The sequence below is a fragment of the Syngnathoides biaculeatus genome, chromosome 22 (genome assembly GCF_019802595.1).
Source record: "Syngnathoides biaculeatus isolate LvHL_M chromosome 22, ASM1980259v1, whole genome shotgun sequence".
Lineage (NCBI taxonomy): Eukaryota > Metazoa > Chordata > Actinopteri > Syngnathiformes > Syngnathidae > Syngnathoides > Syngnathoides biaculeatus.
In genome coordinates, this window is record NC_084661.1 from 3,442,412 (window position 1) to 3,467,196 (window position 24,785).

Here is a 24,785-nt window from a genome sequence, read left to right on the forward strand (position 1 = left end):
CCAGTTTTTTTTTTTTTTATGTTGATTGTAGGTCAGACATTTTCTGTGGCCATAATTTCCAAAGACTTATGGTACAATAGACAATCAACCCTTCTCCTATGGTGCATTGGTAGTGACGAGTTTGTTAATGTGTAATTAATTGTTTAGTAATTATTAATTACCTGGTATGGTTGATAGGATGAAAGGTCAGATAAGAAGTCCAGATGTCGGTCTAGCAAGAATTCCACCGCTGTTACTGATGACAACAGGCTTTTCCCTACCACCGGCCTAAATGCCTGCACAGGAAAAATATAGACAAAAACAATTTGGTCAAGAACTAAACAATACCAACCAAGTATCCATTTGAGAATATTGACTTAAGAAGCTGTCAGTGACAAAAACGATTGCAGACCAAATGTCAGTTTTAAATTCTGTAACATGAAATAATAAAGACAGCAAAGCCATAATAAAAACTACAAGACTAAAAACATGAGATTCACAAATGATGTTGTGCTGAAGAGTTACAAGAAGAAGGAGGCTGGATGGGAAGGGAGAGCAAGGATCTCCAGAGTAATTAATAAGTGGATGAAAAGACGAAGCCTGACAGTTCAAAGGCAATACACTCCACATTCATACTGCATATCTAATAGACACAGCCAATCAGACAGAAAAAAACACAGCACGATCAATTCCATTCCATTTCTCCTCAGAGCTACACTTTAAATCCATGCATCCATCCGTCCATCCATTTTTTTAGCTGCTTGCTGGAGACTATCCCAGCTGTCAACGGGCAGGAGGTGAGGTACACCCTGAACTGGTTGCCAGCCAATTTCAGGGCAGATGGAGACAAACAGTCGCACTCACAATCACACCTAGAGACAACTTAATGTTGCATGTTTTGAGGATATGGGAGGATACCGGAGTGCCCAGAGAAAACCTACACAGGCACGGGGAGAACATCCAAACTCCACACAGGCGGGTCTGGGATTGAACCTGGGATCTCAGAAAAGTGAAGCCAACACTTTCCAGCTCAGCCACCGTGCTGCCACTACACTGTAAATGGGACTATACAAATCATAAATGATTTGTAAATCAAGTTGTCATGAACAGACCTAAATAAGTCATAATTTTGGTACAGAAACCGTGGTTAACGTAATTGAGGGAGGTTAAATGAAGAAATATCAATTTATTGTCTGAGCGTCTTTTGCAGGTTCTGTCAGACATGTGCAGCTGTCTTAGCGGTGCTCTCAAAAAGTTAGATGGCACTTTTAGCGCAATCATCAGCAGTAAACGAGAGCTCCACAAGTCAACAACATAATTTTTCAGCATTGAGGGATTTCTCGTGTTTAGCACACTGATTAAGTAAGTACATACTGTATTTTACTTTTTTGTAAAGCGTTGCACTGTCTCTTAGTGTGTGGTTCCAAGAGCTGAAACTCACTGAAAATAAATACTGCATGACAACGAAAGGCACATATTAACTCGCAATCAAGTTGCAGTACATGAGTGTGAAAATAAATTCGAGATCATTAGAGATACATGTAGATAGACAGATTAGGGTAGATTTCTCTATTTCTAAAATTCCATGCTTTGAATTCTAAGTCAAAATAATGAGGCTCTGTACAAATCATTTTGAGCGAGTCAAGTCACACTATTACTGTATTTAAGTTTCACGTTTGCTAAATTTCACTTTAAAATGATTGTCTGCTGATAAGAACACTAAAACTAAAGTTACTGATGCTCAAAAGCTGGCAGCTTTGTTTCCCGTAGCTTCTTCCTGTGACGCTCATTTGCTATTAATGTGGATAGAGTGCACATTAGTACACCACTGAGTGTGGTGCACACAGGATTCAAAGGTATTTTCTGACCAAGTTCGACTCACACTTCATTCTCAACACAGGAACATAAAGATGGGTAAAATACAGTAATTATGTGTGTATAACACATATTTCCAAAGTTGACTAACTATGAATGATACATTTTTACAATGCATGATTTTGCTTCTACCCATATGATAAAAATCTTTTTTTTTTACAAGTTAAGCACTTTATTTGAACATATAACACTTTATTTTCTTGTTTAATTCAAAGCCTACTTTTATTTCATAAATGAGAAAACAAAATTGTGTTGACATTCCATTACCCAAGCAGATTTTGTAAGATTGCCACAGCTCTTTAAAGAAAACATAAAAATTCAGATGAAACACATTTAATTTATTTCAAGTGGGATTCAAATTAGCATTTCAGAAAAGTATTATCATACCCCACGCTAGCAGTTTCTGATGTTTCATATTTGCAGCTCTATATTTAGAATAGTGCTTGATTTGAATACTTCTTTATTCGCATCACAAAGGAGGACTATTGTGTGAGTGCTGAAAATTGTCAATTTGTGAGCATGTGCTGTTGCTATGATTTTATAGTTACATAAGGTTTGTCAGTGATAGACCGATGAGAGGTCAAGAAGAGGGAAACATGACCACCGTGAATCACCTTAATACACCCATGGGAGGCAATATCATGTTGTGCGTTCATCAAAAACACTGTGATAGTGTGTGCGTGTATGTTTCTGCTACTGTATTTCTGCAAACAGATATTTTCAGTTGATAGTGGGAGTGATTTAGTTGCCCAGGGAGTTCTTATGTTACAGCATTTTGTATAGCAATAGTGTGCAGTCTACAATGTTCTTCACCAGAACATCATTGGGTTCTTGACAGGGATGTCAGTCTTCATGAAACAAAGTTTCAATAACAAATGTTTGAATTAATTCGTGATTCAGTCATAAATCCTACGCAGTCCCCTTAATGATTGTTAGTTTCAAATAAACATCAAGGGATCCTTTTCCCTACTTCCTTCCCTCCCTTCTCCCACCCTATTAAAAAGTTTGAGGGTTTTGATTGGATATTCTGAAACCCTTTACAATGGAAACCTGATCAAATGTGATCTGAAGGAAACCACATCTCTCCAAAACAAGGCTGCCATGCTGCTCCAGCAAATAAACACAAAAATTTAAATAATCCAGTTTTAGCCACTATACTTTCTGATCCCATTTTGTTTCATGGAACTCAACTTTGTATTTTGGTATGCTTTAGGAACAAAGTAGTATTTTATAAATGACGACTACACAAATCTGTAATTAAGAAGATAATCTCGTTTTTGGATGAAAATTCGCCTCAAAATTAGTTTTCAGTCTATATGTGTTGACAAGAAAACCAGTGAGTCTCAGCAATAGGTCTACTCTAATCAACAACCCACACATCTGATTCATCATTTTCTCACTTCTCCATTCTTATAATTATTGTGCATTTTTCATGTGGGAATGTGGTTAATATAAAACTGGTGTGGCTAGAGGTTTTTTTTTCTTGGGGGGGGGGGTTCAAATCCAAACTTCAAAATATACTTGGATTTTTTGAGGTAGTCTCATGTTTTACCACATCCAGACAACAAGACTCTCTGAGGTCATTTGTGAGTGGCTGCAAAAAGGAAACACCCCGAGAGACGCTACAAAAAAGTTGCTCATTTTCAGGACGTAGACAGTCATGATGTAAAAATTATTCAGATATCCGTCCATGGCAATCGATCATTAATATAATTTTTCCCATCCTAAATAGATAAACATGAAGCTTTTGTGTGGTAGAATGGAAACAGAACTAAGCTAATGGCCATTCTCTATGTGGGTCAGAGTAAAACAGCTGCTTTCTATGACACACACATGCACACGGTGTACTGTAATCTGCTTATTGCTCTTATACTAAATGGCCAAAGTTGTCAAAACACAGCTGCTTTGTCTCTCAAAGATGCACATGAGGAAATTCATGCACACATTCCATTACATTGTACTATAACATGCATATTACATGGTTTGCACTGCGTGGATAGAGGAGTAGAATTTATGGCCAGAACCATGTCCATTTGCCTATACACAATACTTCCAAGCAAACGCTTCATGTGATTTTATCGGATTAATTTCACAACTATTACACTTTACATGCTTTTTTACTCTTAAAATGTATTTTTTTTCATAACCATTGTTACACAAAGATAACGTATACCTCTAACATCCTGACACTCGAACTATCCAATGATCATGTATAAGGTATAAAAATATTTTTGAGTGGGCCAATTAAGTAGCGATGTGGTCATATCTACTTTAGAATTTAATTGGATATGAAAATGCTGATAGATATACAGACATTAACACACAATTCCCTATAATTATTCTAACTACACACACACACACACACACACAGACGAGTGATAGATAGAGAGAGAGAGAGAGCGGGAGAAAGAGAGACAGCATTAAACGAGGAGAATCCAGTCCAAGAAGCAGCACCAACTAGTAACTTCACCAACTAGTAACTTACAAACTAATTGATAAATTTATTGACATATAAGTAACATATTCTTTAAAGAACAATACACGCAGGTAGTGTATCTGGTTTGCATAGCTATGATCCATTCGTCATGTACGTATGTGGGAAAGCTATACTCCTGACCATGGCGACTCATTGAAGGATGTCCTGATGTATGATAATGTAATACACCACAAAACAACAAGAATATTAATTAACTTCCATCATACATTTCCCAATGTCATGCATATTATTTGTATAACCCAATAATGCAAAAGTATTAATACAAAATGTTTTAAATATACACTTTTATGAAGGGAGATATCTGTGGTGGGACTAGAGTCAAATACATGGCACTTTAAATGAAATTTGAGTCATACTTCAAACGAAAATTCCCTTATTTAAATTGCTGCAGCATCTTTTGCTGTGTACATAACATGCACATAAGGAAAATGAGCAGTAAAACACAACACACATTTTGGTAATTTCAAAATGTTTGTGTAACTACTTTTTCCCCAACAGGCACACATTGTGAAGCCAATCCCTGGAAATTGGTTACTTTAATCCTTTTCTATAAAATGATTTAAATTTAACTGGCTACTCTATATCCTTGGTTTAAATACCATATTTAAAAAAAAAACAGTGATCTAGAGCAAAGAAAGAAAAACTGTCAGATTACCTCTTTCCTTCGTCTTCAAACAACATCAAGAATCAATAGGTGTGAAGACAGCACCTTGGAAAAACCCCAAAAGTTTCTCCACTAAACCAAACAGAGAAGCAGAAATACAAGATGGGTTGAGGACGGTATGAAAGGCAGAGAGAGAAAAAAAATGTGGTTTCCTCTTATGGTGGAAAAATAAGACAGATGGCCGAGAGGGAGTGAAAGCAAAGCAGAGGACAAGCTATAGAGCCGACATTTTAATGGCTTGTGACGCAAGGAGCAAGAGAGGGAGAGAAGAGGAGAGGAGAGGGAGGGACAAAAACAAGGCTGGGCCAACAGAAAATACTTCCCCTTCTGCTCGCTTGCTCTCTTACCACATTCTATGACTCACTCTTTCATTTTGTCCCATTATGTCCAAAATCTATCATGCAGCCTTCACTACTCCAATTTCCACTATACTGTATGATAATGTATTCATAGATTGACAGAAGCCATCCACCATACTAATGGGAAACCATTGTCTAAAATTGTGTCTAATCAGATGCTATTTTTATATGACATTTGTTTTTTGTACAGTTACATTGCAGAAAACCCCACAATACCTAAAAGAGTAGCAACCATCCATCCATGATCTGAGCCACTTCTCCCCACAAGGGTCGCGGGGTAGCCTATCCCAGCTATCTTAAGGCAGGAGGTAGGGTACACTCCGAACCGGTCGCTAGCCAATCGCAGTTCACATAGAAACCAACCATTTGCACGCACAATCACACAGAAGCTTAATTTAGTCTCCAATCATTGAATTTTTTTTGGGACATGGGAGGAAAACGGTGCCTAAATCTGGCGAAACTGTGGTGCGACTAGTTAGAGCATCTGCCTCAGAGTTCTGAGGTCCTGTATGGAGTTTGCATGTTCTCCATGAGCAATTATGCATTAAAATATTATAAATTTAAGTATGCTTTTTATAGCACAGTGGATAGCACTATGATCCTGGCAGTATAGTCATGAGAAACCAGAATTCATTGCATTGATGTTTTAACAATACTGTAGTTGTAGAAAATTAGGCTAAATGTTGTGCTTTACTTCCATTTGTTTCTGTCGTTACTGTTATTAGTCTGTGCATTAGTGTCCCTGCATGGGTTTTCTCCCACATACCAAAAACATGCATTAATTAGAAACTCTAAATTGTAATTTGTGAGTGTAAGTTTACTTTTAATCTTTCATTCTAATTAACATCATGTGCTATCAAACACAAAAGCACAAGAAAACAAATGCTTTGTAGCCAAATGGGGATAACTTTATTCAATTCAGAATGTGCTTTATTGCATGCTGGAATTTTTTTTTTGTTGTTGTTTTTTTTTTTTTTTGGGTGGGGGAGTTGCTTAATGGTATATACCCAACGGATGAGAAAAATCGCTTTGCCTTGCCTGTAGGCAATGTGCCTTGATAAGTAAAAACAAGAAGAAAAATCACGGCCAATTGACAGTGTTGCTGCCACTACATTGAAAAAAAAACTCAGAAGAATTTACATGATATAATTGCATTATTTTGGAGAAGAGGTGGAATTATCATTTATGACAGATGATAAAATTAGGTGAAACATTTTTTGGTAAAGATTTTTTTTTTTGTGTATGCACAAATCAAGACATGGCTGAGAGAGAGACAGCACCAGAAAAGCACTGTGCAATCTTTTACTGCAAATAAAATACACTACGTGAACAAATACAGTAGAGGAAGTGGTTCATTGTGTCTTTTGTTTATTCCACTTGGAAATAGCAGTCACTGAGCGCTAGTAGGACGCATATACCTCACGTCAAATGCAAACCTGGAATTATTCCTCAACTTACTCTAAAGTGGTGGGAATTATTGCAATATGCATACCTGTAGGGAATTTTTGTTGACTTGACACAGATTTAGGAAAGCAGACACATTGACCCACAACTGAATCAAACAAACAAAATCAGCTCATGTTTATAAATGAGATTGCCTCATGTACTGTATTTTAAGGGGGGGAATAAAGAAGAAACAATTCGGAAGAAATAAACTTATTGGAAAAAGAAGTCGACATGCTTCTAGGCGAGGACTGTGACATTGCAAGCCCAACAACAAACAAAAGCAAATTTAGCGAATGGGAGGAGATCACACCTGCTAGAGTGAACACAATGAGTGCAACAGGGAGGAAAGTAGTAAAAGAAATTGTCCCAATTAAATCGCTGTCGGTAAAAAAGAATTGCGCCCCATTGCCAGAGGCAAATTTAATTTTGCAACATATACATCTCAACTGATCGATCAGTCATTACTTTATTTCTCTCCATTCAGACAATTTTAAAGGCACAAGAAGTATCATGATAAAAACAAAACTTCAGACAACACAACAAAGACATGCGTAAAGTATAAAAGCTTATCCATGATTAACGTTTGATAGTGAAACTGGGCGTGCGAGAGGCATAGCGTCTATTTGCCTCCTCCCGCATTGCCTCATTTCCTTGTCTCTAAAATGGTATGTATGGGTGGGTTAACGTTTTATTTTTCTAACATGCTTTCCGTACTTATCTTTCAAGCCCTGTTTTGTGCATACACAGCATGCCTCCATGCTTTTTGCCCATTAAGTTTTTTTTTGAAAGATGACGTGACTTACCTACACATCTTTCAGAGCCCATTTGTGCGAATGTAGCCTTGCTATACGAGGCCCAACAGCTGTTAAGAGGTGGTTCTGTTTGGCAAATGTCCCTGTTTGGCAAAGTTACATTTTGGGGGGGAATAGAATTACCACTCATGTACTTGTATTTGTTTGGGGTTGCAAATTAAATTGCAAAGTAAATTCAGCTCCCACATTCCATTTGTAAAAAAAATATGATGACTATACGCATCTCTAAGAAGCTGCATATGATTGTATTCTTTACATTTGTCACACTTTTCTTCCAGTTGCAGGATTTGTGATCCAAAACAAATGTCTGGAGGTCACAGAGACGATAATTCTGCCAGATATCATCACATACATCCATCCACCCATCCATCCATTCATCCATCTATTTTCTATCACTTCTCAGGGTCAGGTCACGGGGGAAGTAGCTTCAGCAGGGATACCCAGACTTCCCTTTCCCCAACCATTTCTTCCAGCTCTTCCTGAGAGATCCCAAGGCGTTCCCAGGCCAGCCGAGAGACATAGTATCTCCAGCGTGTACTGGGCCGTTCCCGGGGTCTCTTTCCGGTGGGACATACCCGGAACACCTCACCAGGGAGGCCTCCGGATCAGATGCCACAGCCACCTCATCTGGCTCCTCTCAATGCAGAGGGGTAGCGGCTTGAGACTGACCCCTTCCCGGATGACCGAGCTTCTCACCCTATCGATCGCGCTCGTCAAATGTGAGTGACTGACTTAATGTATAATGGAATAATCCTCATATCTACTATATTATGGAACAAAAGGATAAAGCAGGACATAACACTAAGTTCTAGAGGTACAATGTCATGTTGAAAAGTTATTCTTATGGGAGAATATACTCTTCAAAAATACAAATTCCGATAGTGCCCATTGTGATTAGAACAAGTATATTAGGGCGACATTTCAGATATAAAGTTGGCATTGAAAAAAAAGTGGTCATTAATTATGCAAAACACAATTTGAAAAAAATTAAGCTTCCAGCATTACCGCAATACTTGTGAGGCTAGGCGAGGCTATATACATAATTGATGGATAAATGTTTCTCAAATACACCTACCAGGCAAGGACAATTTAGTAACAGATTAATTATAATGGATGACCATAGTGCTGTTGTTGCCAACCACCCTGCATGTATGTCACGGTGTGCAGGGATTGTTTTCACAACTTTGTTGTCTGAACGTGACATTTTTTTTTAAAACTGCAGAAAATATCCAAGTTTTTATTACCAAAGTACCAAACATACACTTAGTTGGAGTCAAACTGCCACTGCCAAGGAGATGAATCTTTTTGTGCTGTCCTTGCCGCCATAATGGTTCGCTATTATTAAATGTGCACACACAGATCGGCAGGGACATTATGCTAACATGGCTCCATCTGCTTAGGGGAAGCGAGACAAGGAGAGATAGGGTACAGGCTTGTTGTAGGAGGTGGGTGGCATGGTGTCATATTCATTGACCCGACTTTCAATGAAAAGTGTTGGACAACTCTCACAGTTGACTGGTCTCATCTCTATCTATGTATTTTATAAGCGAGGCACGTGGAGCCAGACAGGCTCAGCCCATGTGGGTTATATTACCAGCTACTTCAGTGGAATTGCAAGCGTTGCTTCTTTCCGAGGCAGTTTTCAATGTAAAAAAGCTGCAGATGATGACAAATGAATTTGAACACTCTTGTTCTTGACATCAAAAACTGAGCAGGTGACCAGACGACGACATCTTTACTGATAGATAATTGTGAGCATGAGTGTGTGTGTGTCAAATTTCGTTTTGAAAGATGACCACTGTTGCTAGGTAACATGGTCTGTAGACAGGGAAGGGAAGACAAAGAAATTACTCTCTTTTTACGATTCCATCTTTTCCCCCATTGCTCTTTCATTTCGAAAAAACTGGGATTAGACTATATTTAAATAAATACAAATTTATGTAGTTGGGAAAGTTCACATAGAGAAATCCTTGTGCCATGAAAATTTAATTGAGGAAATTAAGCCATTGTTGTCTAGATGCTATTTTACAAGCATTGTTATTTAGCTAATTTAATAACATTGAGGGAAATAAAACAATGTCTATATTTAGAATCATCATGTCCAACATTTAAGAACTGCATAAATACTGTCTCCTATCGTCATACCGAGTAGCACTGAGAAATAGGTTATATATTGCAAGGATGAAAAAATATAGTCTGTATAAAAAGGTATGTATGTACTGTATGTAGGTCAATGAAATTATATACATATTGATGTCTGAGTCCATAAAAAATGGATATGACGTCTGTCACTTTATTCTACAAAACCCATGTATTTTGATGCACTTAAGTAAATTGAAAAATGATTATATTCTTTATATTTTTGCTGATCAAATCCTAAAATGTCAGGTGATGCAACTGTTCGAGCAGGTGAGCAGACTAAGAAAACATCCATCCATCCAACCATTCATTTTCTGAGCCGCTTATCCTCACGAGGGTCGCAGGAGTGCTGGAGGCTATCCCAGCAAACTTCGGGCAGGAGGCAGGGTACACGCTGAACTGTTTGCCAGCCTCTCACAATCATACCTCAGGGCAATTTAGAGCCTCCAATGAATGCATGTTTTTAGGATGTAGGAGGAAACCGCAGTCCCCAGAGAAAAGCCACGTAGGCATGGGGAGAACATGCAAACTCCAGACAGGTTGTGTTCACAATGCCGCTGAGATATATATATATATATATATATATTTTTTTTTTTAATCAGCCATTAAAGCATTAGCCTCACAGTTCTGAGGTCCCGGGTTCAATCCCAGAACCTCCTGTGTGGAGTTTGCATGTTCTCCCCATGCCTGCGTGGGTTACCTCCAGGCACTCTGTTTTCCTCCCACATTCCAAAAACATGCAACATTAACTGGACACTCTAAAATTGCCCCTAGGTGTGATTGTCAAGAACGAAGATCGGGAGCGGACCCAAAAGCATGACTCAGGTTGTGGAGAAGTGGTGCGGAATATCCCTTTATTCGTTCCAGTATGAGAGATCAGTGAGTCAGTTCAAACAAGTAGCAGGGTCAGAATCGGCAGGCTTATGGGGAGAGTCGGTAGACTGCCGTAGGTCGGTAAACAGGAGGTCGGAGACAGGAGTTCACAAGTGCAGGAACGTGGCATCAGTGGCAACGATCTGGCGAAGGACCAGTCGTCCCCAGTGTCTTATATATACACCGGAGTTCATCAGACCGTAATGAGGCGCAGGTGTGCGCCTCCTAATCAGCTGGCCGAGTCCCTCAGGGCCTCCTTCAGCCGTGTCTCTACTGGCCAGGTGAAGTCGGACACGAAGCACGCCTCAGGCAGGATTGGAACGGCCACTGGTTCCTCACGATCCCCCTCATGGATCCGCGAAAGCGCGTCCAGCTAGCCGTTCTTGGACCCTGGGCGGAAGGACTAGGTGAAGCGAAAACGAGTGAAGAAGAGAGCCCACCTGGCCTGACGGGAGTTCAGCTGATTCACGGTCCTCAAGTATTGAAGGTTCTTGTGATTGGTGAGAACCACGAACAGGACCTGCGACCCCTCCAACCAATCCTGCCACTCCTCCATGGCTGTCTTAACCACCAGTAACTCGCGATCTCCCACGTCGTAGTTCCGCTCCGCCGAGGTCAGCTTTCTCGACAGAAAAGCACACGGGTGGATCCTCCCATCCTTGGTGCTTCTCTGCAACAGGACCGCTCCGATCCCAGAGTCCGAGGCGTCCACCTCAACTATGAACTGGCGATTAGGGTCAAGCACAATGAGGATCGGCGCGGTGGTGAAACTTGCCTTTAGTTTGTTGAAGGCCTCCTGACAGGTTGTGGTGCGCTCGAAGGAGCTCTGAAGTGAGGGCATGCAGAGGGGCGGCAACGGTGCTGAAGTTCCGTATGAATTTTCTGTAAAAGTTCGCAAAGCCGATGAACCTCTGCACGTCCCTCCTGCAGGCGGGAGTGGGCCAACGAAGAACGGCGTCGACCTTCCCGGGATCCATCTGAATCTCCCCCTCCGCCAGGATGAACCCCAGGAAGGACACAGAGGCTCGGTGGAATTCACACTTGTCTTTGTTTACGAACAACTGATGCTGGAGTAGTGGCTGAAGGACCTCTCGTACTTGCCGGACGTGGGAGGTCAGGTCTGAGGAAAAGATCAAGATGTCATCAAGGTAGACAAACACACTTCTGTTTAGTTGGTCCCGAAGTACGTCATTGATGAAGGCCTGGAAAACGGCCGATGCATTCGTAAGTTCGAACGGGATCACCAGGTATTCGTAATGTCCGGTGGAGGTGTTGAATGCTGTTTTCCACTCGTCCCCCTGCCGGATCCGCACCAGATGGTAGGCACTCCGCAGGTCCAACTTGGTGAAGATCCGGGCCTCCTGCAGCAGTTTGAACGCCGTCGCAATCAGAGGCAAGGGGTACCTGTTCTTGATGGTGATGTTGTTCAGTCCCCGGTAGTCGATGCAGGGTCGTAGCGACGTGTCCTTCTTCTTCACAAAGAAGAACCCTGCCCCAGCTGGTGAGGACGACGGGCAATGAGGCCGGTTGCCAGCAACTCCCCGACGTAACTCCTCATAGGCTGGTGTTCTGGTCCTGTTAAGGAAAACAACCACCCTCGCGGAGGTGAGGTGCTGCGCAGAAGTTCGATGGAGCAATCATATGAGCGATACGGCGGCAGGGATTTTGCTTTACTCTCCGAAAAAACCTCCTTCAGATCATAACAAGCAGGCACCGCAGCTAATTCCGGAGCAGTACGTAGCTCCTCCACTTGTACAGGCGACTAGTATTCCTCCGTCTTCCTGGACAGCAAAGCACCGCTTACTGCAGCCCTCCCCCCACGCCTTAATCTGGCCCGTGGTCCAATCAATGTGTGGATTATGCTCCTTGAGCCACAGGCTTCCCAAGATGACATCACTACTTCTGGAATTAAAAACGTGGAAACTGATACGCTCCGCGTGGGCATCCGGAAAAGTCATTCGTATTGTCTGAGTACGGAGTGTCACACGCCAGAGAAACTTGGCATTGGCGACGTATGCGTTGGGAAACCGCTGAGTCGAAAAGGTCGCCGTGCTCAACGCCTCAACCACTCGGGGGTTTATCAAGTTGGCATCCAACGCGAAGTCGATAAATGCTGATACAGTACATGAACGCCCTTCCGTGCCAAGAGTGAGTTGAAGGAGTAAACGAGTTGATTCCGCCGCGGTAAACCTGACACTCACCGGAGTGGAGATCCTGAGGCCAGTGCGCTTCGGTCGGACCAGGCAATGGGCGATTAAATGTCCCAAGCGTCCACAGTAAAAACGCCCGTCTGGCCAACGAAGCAGGCGCTCCTCCGTCGGACAGCCGAGGCTCTCTACTTCCATGGGTTCCGTCGAGGAAGGGAGAGTAGGTGGCAGCGGAACAGTCGGCACGGGCGCCCCCTTCTTCTCTTCGGCCAGCACGTCTATCTGTCCCTTGATGACGTGCCTTTGGTCGACCTTGAGCGCCAACGCGATGAGGGCGTCCAACGAGGGGGGTAGATCCACGGCGATGAGGAGGCCGCGAATCTGCGGGGAGAGCCCCTGGAAGAAGGCGTCGTGGAGGGCGTCCTCATTCCAACTGCTCTCGGCTGCCCGGATCAGGAACTCAATAGCGTATTCTGAGACGCGACGCCGGCCCTGGCGTAAAGTCATGAGCGATGCAGCTGCCCTGTGTTCCGGAGCCGCATACTGGAATACCTGCGTAAGGGAGCACAGGAAGGCTGTCCAGGAGCGACAAGTCTTTGAGTTGTGGCTCCATTCTGCCGTTGCCCACGCCTCCCCCCTGCCAGTCATATGCAAAATGATGAAGGCGATCCGGGAACGGTCCGCTGGGAAGCCGGAATGCAGCAATTCAAAATGGAGCTCGCACTGTGCAAGGAAGCGCTTGACGTTCCCCGAGTCGCCCGAGAAACGTTCTGGTCGGGAGAGGTGTAATGCTGGTGCGCGGAACCTCCGCAACGGGCGCCACAGGCGGAATGAGCTGAACCGGAGCGGCAGCCGGAATGGCCGCCGTCGGCGTGGCAGCCGCACTAGCTCAGGAGGCCAGCCACGGCTCCAGCCGGGCACAGATCTCATGGAGCCTCTGATTTGTCACCTCTTTGGCATCCTCCTGCTCGACCAGGCGTCTGCCCTGGACTTGCAACGAGCGGCGGATGGCCTCAGAGTTTGGCTGGGTCCATGTTACGGCCAGATCGTTCTGTCACGAACAAGGCTCAGGAGCGGACCCAAAAGCACGACTCAGAGTCTGGAGAAGCGGTGCGGAATATGCCTTTATTTGTTCCAGTATCAGAGATCAGTGAGTCAGTCCAAACATGTAGCAGGCTCAGAATCGTCAGGCTTATGGGGAGAGTCGGTAGACAGGCTTAGGTCAGTAAACGGGAGGTCGGAGTCAGGAGTTCAGAAGTGCGGGAACGAGGCATCAGTGGCAACGATCTGGCGAAGGACCAGTCTTCCCCAGGATCCTATATACACACCAGAGTTCATCAGACCATATGAGGCGCAGGTGTGCGCCTCCTAATCAGCTAGCCACGCCCAGCCAGGACTGGACGGCAGGGACATGACAGTGATTGTGAGTGCGGCTGTTTGTCTCGATGTGCCCTGCGATTGGCTGGCAACTAGTTCAGGTTGTACCCAGCCTCCTGCCCGTTGACAGGGGGGATAGGCTCCAGCACTCCCCGCGACCCTCGTGAGGATAAGCGATCTGGAGGGATGGATGGAGACTACACTCAGGAAATAACTATCTGAAAGTTTATGAGCAACAGAATGAAGCTGATACAGAATCTAATCCAGACGTCGGTGGAGCCACAGATCAACCAGGCCCTGCACTCCAGCCGTCGCCGGAGAGGCAGCAACTGTCAGTGAGACAGCAACCTTCACCTCCACACAGCACCAGTTCCAGGGCCCCCAGCAGGAGATCACTTTCATCATCACCATCATCAGGGTTTTCAGCTACAAAAGCCTACGCCAAAGCTCAAGCAGGTAAAGCCCAGCTCGTCTTTGCTGAAAAAGAGGCAACCATGATGAGGCAGAGAGCAGATTTAGAGGCAAGTGCATTAAAGTAAAAAGGCTGATATAGATGCCAGTCTCCACATTCTGAGATGTGAAAAGGAAGTAGCAGCAGCTGAGGCTGAAGCTGGAGCCTATGAAGAAGTGGCAAGTCAGAGCGGGGAGTCAGACATGGAACCTCCCATTAAAGCTGAGCGATTTAATGTTGCACATCACTCAAGGGAATAGGTCGAGCAAGAAGGTGAGCTACTCGGACCCTTGAAAAGAAATGACAATGTATTAGAAAGGCAAGTCAACCAACCTGTTGACCAAGTTACAACTGCAACTTCACAAGCTCCGCCACCAATGAAATGCAACATCCAACATGAACAGGAAGTATATCTAGGTCCAGCTAACTCCTCTTCATTTAATCCTTTAGCTCGCACTTTCCAAGCCACAAACAAAAACCAACCTGAAGTAATTGAAGCACATGATTTTGCAAAGTATCTAATTCGGAAACAACTAGTTAGCACTGGTTTACTGCATTTTGATGACAAACCGAAAACTTTTGGGCATGCAAAACTTCTTTCACTTGTGCAACTAAAGACCTAAATCTATCATCTAGAGAGGAGCTAGATTTACTAACAAAGTGGTTAGGCCCAAAGTCTTCAGAACAGGCTAAAAGGATTCGTGCTGTGCACACCCTTAATCCCGCTGCAGGAGCAAAAATGGTTTGGAAATGTCTCGAGGAATGTTGAGGCTCCTCAGAGGCCATTGAAGATGGAAACGTTTCCATGACAACAAACAAAGATAGTGACAAGTTAAGAGAACTTGGTGACATCCTGTTAGAGTTACAGTGTGCTAAGTGAGATGGTGCACTTCCAGGGCTTGCGTACCTGGACACTGCTCGATGGTGAGACCAATAGTAGAAAAACTTCCCATCAAACTGCAGGAAAGATGGACAACTGTAGGATCACAACACAAAGACAGTTATAGTGTCGTTTCCCCCCTTTCCTGTTTTTGTGCAGTTTGTTCAGCAACAAGCGGAATGAGGAATGATCCAAGCCATCCAGTTGCACAGAAAACTCCACATCACACAATCGCAAAGCTACTGTGTGAGTACACAGAACAGAGATTGCAGAGAAAAATCAAGATGGTTCAGAGGAAAAGAAAATAGAATCACCAGATCAACAGTGCCCGATTCATAAAAAACCATACCCTCTTAAAAAATGTAAGTCATTTAGAGACAAACCAATTGAGGAGCGTCAAGCCTTTCTCAAAGAGCATTGCATCTGTTATAGGTGTTGTGGTTCAGTGCAGCATATAGCAAAAAATTCTAAGGTGGCAGTCAAGTGTGCTCACCCACCCACCCCGTACACTCTCAATACTTGCTCAGGAAAAGCAGAAACTGCGGGTAGAAGAACTTTTTCATACAGGCCACGGACGGAGAGACGAAAATCAAGCTGTTCCCTTTGATCGAATGTGACTCAGTTCCGGATGACAAATCTGAGATCGCTCAGAATCACCCTCATCTTCTCTCAATCGTAGACAAAATCCAACCTGTTGGTAATCATGCTCCAATCCTATCCTCCTACTCCTGGGAAGGGACATCCTCCGGGTTCATAAGGTGCGTGAACAGATAAACGGCCCCAACAATACTCCTTATTCCCAAAGACTGGACTTAGGTTGGGTTATAGTGGGGGAGGTACATTTAGGTAAAGCTCACAGCACAACAGATGTCAATGTTTACAACACAGATATGTTAGAAAATAAATGCACAACTTACTTCGGACCATGTCCAAACACCATTACAGTGAAAGAAGACTGTAGTGTCAGGCCTCAGCTAAACACACAAGCAGTTGCAAACATTGCAGACTCCACAGTTCACACAGATAAGCTCGGTCAGTCTGTTTTTGACAGAACAGAGTCAGATGACAAGGTAGCGTTGTCTATAGATGACGAAAAATTTCCAATGCTTATGGATGGTGGAGTTAGTCAGAACAAGGAAAAGAGTTGGGTTGCTCCTTTACCCTTCCACTGTCCAAGAAGGAGGCTCCCAAGCAACAGAGATCAGGCCTTAGAACGCCACAACTCGAAAAAAAAAGACTTTGCAAAAGAAGTAAAAAATGAGTGACCACTACATCCAGTTCATGCAGAAAATGCTGGATAATGATCAAGCTGAGCTTGCTCCCCCTCTGTCAGAAGGTAAAGAGCATTGGTATCTTCAAACATTTGGCGCATACCACCAAAAGAAACCAGAAAAAGTAGTAGACATGTTAACGAGAACTAAAAACATGTTAGCAGAATCCAACCTGCGTCTCCACAAAGTGATGTTGCTCACAGTGGTCAAAGGGGTTGCTCATGGGCTTAGTGTGTTTGCTCAGACACGTAAAAAATTTGAGGGAACGTTGGTCTTGACATTAATTTACAGGTTTATTTCATAAACGTTGGTAACAAAAGAAGCGTGACCCGAAACAATCAGTATCCACCCTGAAACATGAAATGCAAGTTGACCGTGCTTAGCATGTTCCGAAGTTATATGCCAAAAGCACATGTTTGGAGCTTCTTCACGCCCTGCGAGCGCATTTATGTCGAAAGTCATCAATATCAGGAGCCATGTCAAAGGAAATTCAATTACACTGAACACATTTCTGGGATATAACAAAAGTAATGTTTCAGTATCTTCTACTTCTTTTTCTTCTTTTCCTTTCGGCTTGTCCCGTTAGGGGTCGTCACAGCGTGTCATCTTTTTCCATCTAAACCTATCTCGTGCATCCTCCTCTCTAACACCCACTGTCCTCATGTCCTCCCTCACAACATCCAACAACCTTTTCTTTGGTCTTTCTCTCACTCTTTTGCCTGGCAGCTCCATCCTCAGCACTTTTTGACCAATATACTCACTCTCTCGCCTCTGAATATGTCCAAACCATCGAAGTTTGCTCTCTCTAACCTTGTTGATGATTTTATAATATGAATACTTAGTTTTGAAATAGAATGTCTATTGACCTCTTTAAAAATGTTTGTCTCAGTCAGTGCAGTGTCACTAAATTATGATTATGGTATTAGGTAACTACATACTCAGGTATAACAACTCAGTAAGTAAGAGCCTATCCAAGCCGTCAATGGGCAGGAGGCTGGGTACACCCTGAACTGGTTGCCAGCCAATCGCAGGGCACGTAGAGACAAACAGCCGCACTCACAATCACACCTAGGGGCAATTTAGAGTGTCCAATTAATGTTGCATGTTTTTGCAATGTGGGAGGAAACCCACGGAGGCACGAGAACAACAACAAACTCCACAGAGGGAGGGCCGGGTTTGAATCCAGGTCCTCAGAACTGTAACTCCAACGCTTTACAACTTTAAAGCTGCGCCAGCGTGTGTGTGTGTGTGTGTACAAGCAATACCCCCCCCCCATAGGAAACAAGACCCTAACCCTAGCTGACGACTACAGAGAAGAAAATAAGTATTTGAACACGATATATAGATATTGGAAGAGAGAGATAATCTAAAAAGAAAGGTTTAGAAATCACAATGTATGATTTTTTAACAATTTATTTGTGTGATACAGCTGCAAATAAGTATGTCTATCAGATAGAATTCTGACCCTCAAAGGCATGTTAGTCCGCCTTTAAAAGTCCACCTCATCTCGCAAACAGTGGACATGCACCTACGATGAAAATTCCAGACCCCTCCATGATTTCTAAGGGGGAGAACTTGCAATATAGCAGGGTGTTCAAATACTTACTATCTTCAGTGTATTGGGCACTGGCAAAACACATCATGGTTTGAAATCATGCATGGCACGGAAGGTTCCCCTGCTAAAACCCGCACATGTCAAGGCCCGTCTTAAGTTTGCCAGTGACAATTTGGATGATACAGAGGAGTCATGGGAGAAATTTTTGTGGTCAGATGAGACCGAAATGGAACTTTTGGTCATAATTCCACTAACCGGGTTTGGAGGAAGACGAATGATGAGTTCCATCCCAAGAACACCATCCCTAAACAGTGGATATGCACCTACAATGAAAATTTCAGACCCCTCCATGATTTCTAAGGGGGAGAACTTGCAATATAGCAGGGTGTTCAAATACTTACTTTGTTCACTGTATTGGGCGCTGAGAGAACACTTAAGTAATATGGAAAACTTTCTGACTGTCAGTCTTCAGGAAGATGTTATTGTGAGTTTACTACGGTAAAGGAACTGCACCTATATAGCACTCTATCTACACTATCACAGTGCCTATAGTGCTTTGCAGTCACATTTATCCGTTCACACACACATTCGGGCACGAATGGGCAGCTGCTGTCATGCAAGGAGCTGCCACAGCCACTGGAAGCAAATAAGGGTTCAGAGTGTTGCCCATGGACAATAAAACCTGGGGACAGTCAGAGCCAAGATTCAAACTAGCGACTCTTTGGATACTGGATGACGCACTCTACCTACTGTTCCACAGCCGCCCAAAATAGTTTGCTCGATGTGACACCAACAGATTACCAAATCGGTCTTTTTTCGGGAATTTTTATCTGTGCTAGCTCGCTGCGAAACCACCACATTACCTTTATCTGTGTTGTGTTTCAAGACAATTAAAAATGACTAGGGGAGAAAACACAAAAACACAGCAGAGCTTTACATATATGTGCGTGTGTGTATGTGTGTTTATATACAACAGAGAAGACAGCTATAACAAACACACAAGCTCTGTGGAAAACCCCCGATATTATTGCACTTTACAACTGGAGAATCACCGGTTCAGATCTAAGCCCAATCATGTCATGTCCCATGGCAAGATACTGAACCCATACTACCAGTGAATGAATGTGATTGGATGTTTGGTGGTGGTCGAAGGAGCTGTAGGCATAGAATGGCACCCATCTTTCTGTATGACTACCCCAGGGCAGCTGTAGCTACATAAGTAGCTTTCCACCACTCGGTGCAACTGTGGAGTGAATGAATAAGGTGTGCAATTGTGAAATGTCTTTGAGTGTCTATAAAATACCTCTCACATTTGAAAAATGTACGAGGTGGTCAGTCATGCCCGCAATTATAATGTTACAAGTGTGGTCCACCAGTCATGCCTGCGGATATAAAGTTGCAGGTGTGATTAGGGATGAAGTCTCAAGACCTTAAAATGCCTTACTGAGTTGTTACACACGAGTGTGTAGTTGTTACTAATACCATAATCATAATTTATTGAAACTGCACAGACTGAGACAGACATTTTTAAAGAGGTCATATATAGAAATTCTATAGAAACCTATAGAATTCTATAGAATTTGTATAGCACAACTTGTGACTTTCTATAGATTTTCTACAGAACAAAATGTTTTTGTCGACATTCTATAGAAACGTTTGAAGAACAGAAAGTGGCACATTGCTTGATCTCAAATTTCAACAGAATCTGTACAGAACAGCTTGATCTACAGAACTTCGGTTGTGACTTTCTATATGATTTCGATAGAACAAAATGTTTCTATAGAAATTCTGTAGAAAGTTTTTTCTTTAGAACAGTTCTATAGAACTTGGGTCCTAAAGTTCTCTCGCATTTCTATAGAATTTCGTTAGGAAAGTTCTATAGAACTTAGTTTGTAAAGTTCTATAGCATTTCTATAGAATATTTCTATAGAATTTCTATAGAACTTGGGCCCTAAAGTTCTGTAGCATGATTTTTTGAAATTCTTTTGAAATGTTCTATAGAAATTTTTTAGCAGGGTATAGTTAGATACTGAAACATTACCTGTGTTATACCCCAGAAATGTTTTCAGTGTAACTGAATTTTCTTTGACATGGCTCATGATAGAAGACTTTCGAATGCACTCACAGTACGTGAAGAAGCTCCAAACATGTGCTTTGGCATTACCTCCGAACATGCTCAATACGGTTAACTTGCATTTCCTGTTTCCAGGTGAATACTGATTGTTCAGGCTTGTTTTACTACCGAAGTTTATGAAATAAACACGTATATTAATGTCAAGACTAACGTTCCTCCTGATTTTTTACGTGTCTGAGCAAACACACTAAGCCCGTGAGCGTTCCCTTTGACCACTGTGAGCAACATCAGACGTATACACTGTGGTCAGATCAGTGTCGTCCATTCAAGTTACATGGCTCATTAAAAGATTCAGATTACAGCATTTTCATTCTCATCAGAACATTTTAAGGTTAATGTTATGTTGCATCCTATATTTAAAATAGAGAATTAGCTTTTTATGCATTGTGTTGTCTGTCCTTTCATCCTCGATCAGGCTGTGCCAAAGGGGAATTTTAATGTTATACACCATCTCATCCTGTACTTTCAACTTTGGCTTCAGACCAGTACTTTTTTACTCAAAAAAGAGAAAATCGCGTAAAGTTTCACCACTTTTTCTTCTATTCTTCATATACTCCGACATTCATTAAACAAACACTTTTACCATTATTATCAAGAGTGAACATAAGCAGCATGTCTTACTCTCTTTGCCCTACGTTGCCCAGACTGTGTTGCTAACTAAAGCACTGGTGATGGGCGGTGTTTGTAATTATGAGCAGAGGGGGGCGGTGTCAGGGAAACTAGGAAGTAGAAGTAGGCTGAGCAGTAGCACATTGTTACAGACTGTGTGCTTCTGTATTAAAAAAAAAAAAAAAAGACGTCAGGCTGTGGTTCACTGCACTGGATCGGTTTTTATGTGCGCTGAGAGTGTGCGACAAAATCGCAATTGCGCAGTGGCGCAGTTTAGAGGGAACATTGGTCAAGATTATACAAAATAAGTGACATCTTTCAATATGTATGTATTTCTCCTTGTAACAAATTTTATGCGCATGATTTTTTTTGTACTTGACTGTGCAGATTTCCAAGTGCGATGGTGCGTCAAAACACAGTGACTGTTGATAAGATTATTATTATTGAGAGCAGTTGGTGACTCTCCGTTTGTGTCTGCAGTACTGTGTCCTACCGACTTGGTGCTTAAATATAATGTACAATGTTTAATTATCTTTGGCTTTGGCCTTAAAGCATACAGCTTAGTGAAGCAAGGTGACATCTTTTACACTATATTGCCAAAACTATTTGCTCACTGGCCTTTACTCTCATATCATATCACCTGAAGTTACAGTCCCTTCTTAATCAATTATATTAATATCACATCGGTCCAGCTTCAACAACTATAACAGCTTTAACTCTTCTGAAAAGGCTTTCTACAAGGTTCAGGACTCCATGGGTAATTTTTGACCATCCTTCCAAAACTGCATTTGTGAGGTAGTACTGATATTAATTGAGAAGACCTGGTTCTCAGTTTGCATTTGAATTCATGCCAAATGTGTTCTTTCAGGCTGATCTCAGGACTCCGTGCAGGCCAGTCAAGCTCATCCACACTAAACTCTTTTATCCATGTCTCTATGGATCTTGCTTGGAAGTAGACAATGATCTCTTTGGCTTTCTCTGTATTCAGGATGAAGCTATTGTTTCTCCAACAGTCTCCCAACTGCTCCACACCCTCTCTTATTCCAGGTCATCTGTGATAAGGCTTACCTCTGTTGTGTTGTCTGAAAGACTAATGTGATTGGTGGCAGACCTGGTGATGCAATTGTGTGTCATCAGAGTGAAAAGAAGAACTCTCAGGACACATCCCTGTGAGAGAGTGAGTGCTGAGCGTGATTGCACTGGAAGTGTTCTGTGCAAAGCCACACTACCTGTGCTCTGTCAGTGAGAAAGGACAGAGATCAGAGTTTGTTTCCCAGACTGTGAAATAATGGCACTGGAAGTGTTCTGTGCAAAGCCACACTATCTGTGCTCTGACAGTGAGAAAGGACAGAGATCCGAGCTTGTTTCCCAGTCTTTGAAATAATGGTATTCAATGATGAACCGAATTCCAGGAGCAACCCATGCACAAGGATGTTAGTCTCCTCGGGTTGTGAAGTCTCAGGTGAAGAACGGAGGAGAAGCACTCCTCATTGGAGCTTTTTGGGGGCTCAGCAAACTGGAAGGGGTCGAGAGTGAAAAGGAAACTATAGATGATGTGCTCCTTGACTGACCCATCATAAGAATAACAATTGGAGTTCATGTGAAGGGCCGGTACTCCTATTGTGATATTAAAGGTTTTTTTACCCACCCATTTATGTTATCTTGGGCCTCCTGTGTGTTCTCTTCTCAGTCTTTCGCACATTAACTGTGTTGAGATGGAATGCCTTTTCTTTCTGGAGGACAACCTTCTTCGCAGAAGAGCTACTTAGTGCCTCACTCCAAAAAAGTTATTTAAGATTATTAGGTCTACATCAGCTTCACACAGGAGAATTTATTTCGGTTAAACTGTAATTTTATGGTTAGCTCCAAGCTACATGTAATTTGAGGATGCAAGAATTGCCTCCCATAGCTCTTGTTTGGTGGTTTGTTTTTCCTTTCAGCTTGTCCCTTTCGGGGTCACCACAGCGTATCATCTCAGATGAACGCATATATATGTTTGGCACAATTTTTACGCCGGATGCCCTTCCTGACGCAACCCTTCTCAGGGAGTGGAGGCCCCAGTGGAATACGAACCCACAACCCCTGGTTTACCAAACCAGTGCTCTAACCACTGTGCTACGGGGCGTCTGTATAGCTCTTGTTTGGTGGTATGTACTATATATACACTGTATACTGCAGTACACCAGCATAGAGCTTTGGTGAACACATTCTCAAAAGGGTTGAGATCATGTAATACCATGTAGGACCACCTTTCGCTGTCATTATTACTCTGTTAGGGTATGTCACTACCCACTTTGCAAATCTCAAGACTGAAATTAATGACCACTTCTTTCCAAAAGAATTCAATCAGAATGGATGAAGAGTACCATTTTATCATCCACATTTTCAGGCTTTTCGCATAATTACTTGGTGGTACTTCTTCAAATTGTTAAACACCTTAGTTTGTTGCCCATTTATGAGGGCATCAACTGCCAACATACCTTGGACATTGGCTTACTTTGCTCTACCCCGCTTTGGAGATTCCGCCACACAAATAACGTTCAGTGACTTCTCTTGTCAACATGGGCCAATCTTCTGTGAAGAACTCAGGGTTATGGAGGCCATTTGTTTATGAAAGAAAAGTTTTTTTTTTTAATTGCACTAATTAAAAAAACAAACCTGTTGTGGCCGCTAATCAGTACGACTGAGCTTTATCCAGAGAAGTGGAAGCTGGCTGCAGTGTTTCGTTTTATTTTGATGACAAAAATTTGGAGTGGGAAAACAAAATTGCACTTTAGGCCATTTTTGGCCCAAAATATTAAATAGCCAAAAATTCATCATTGTAACATGACAAAATGTGGACAGGTTCTATAGGTATAAATATTTTTGCAAGTCACAATGTGGATGATTTGATTATATTATGTTTGGTTGTTTGTTTGTGAAAATAAAAGCCATTCCCAAGACAAACACCTAACTCATGGATGCCTAGTACACTCTGCTAACTATTTGATAAAATAAAATGACAGATTAGAACCTTTAAAATAATTTTGTGATTGAAAGAACGTACATTTAATACAACCTATCCAGCCATGCATTTTGTTAAATGTTTATCCTCACAAGGGTCACACGAGTGCTGGAATCTATACCAGCTGTCAACCGGCAGAAGGCAGTGTACACCCTGAACTGGTTGCCAGCCAATCACAGGGCACATAGAGACAAACAGCCACACTGACAATCACACCAAGGGGGAATTTAGAGTGTCTAATTAATTCATGTTGTGAGGGTGTGGGAGAAAACCGGAGTGCCTGGAGAAAACCCAGGCAGGCACGGGGAGAATATGCAACTCCACATAGGCGGGGCCAGGATTTGAACCCCAGTCCTCAGAACCGTGAGGCCAACGCTTTACAGCTGCGCCACAGTGCCGACTCAATAATGAAATATTTCTTTTAATTTTAAAATATGTACAAATCAAGAAAAAACAATTACCGGTATTAGTATACTACAATTTGTGTGACATCAGAATGTTACATCACATTCTGTATGTCAAGGGCTGTCCTCCCAGGTTTGTGTGCATTTTGGTAAATGCGTATGTTGGATAAGTCAACACACGCCACATACTGACTGAAGAGAAGAACAAAATGCTGTGTGAGGGTGAGTGAATGCGTTCAAAGGCTGTGTCATTGTTTGTAAATGAGCAAGTATAACTGGAAAAGGGAATGCAAACTATTATAATAAAAA

At 42.4% G+C, this 24,785-nt stretch overlaps 1 protein-coding gene across 12 annotated transcripts in view; it reads right to left on the reverse strand.

Annotated features, from left to right (window-relative positions):
- Positions 1-24,785, reverse strand: part of jmjd1cb (jumonji domain containing 1Cb) — a 246,137-nt gene that overhangs the window by 114,686 nt on the left and 106,666 nt on the right. For 9 of the 12 annotated variants that reach the window (XM_061811226.1, XM_061811228.1, XM_061811229.1 and 6 more), the window contains one exon: positions 162-275. In XM_061811226.1, coding sequence (XP_061667210.1) covers positions 162-275 — 114 coding nt within the window. Of the gene's footprint in view, positions 1-161; positions 276-11,084; positions 11,203-11,419; positions 11,765-11,888; positions 12,026-24,785 lie in introns of those variants that run through there. The other 3 variants (XM_061811233.1, XM_061811234.1, XM_061811238.1) reach the window with 3 other exon arrangements.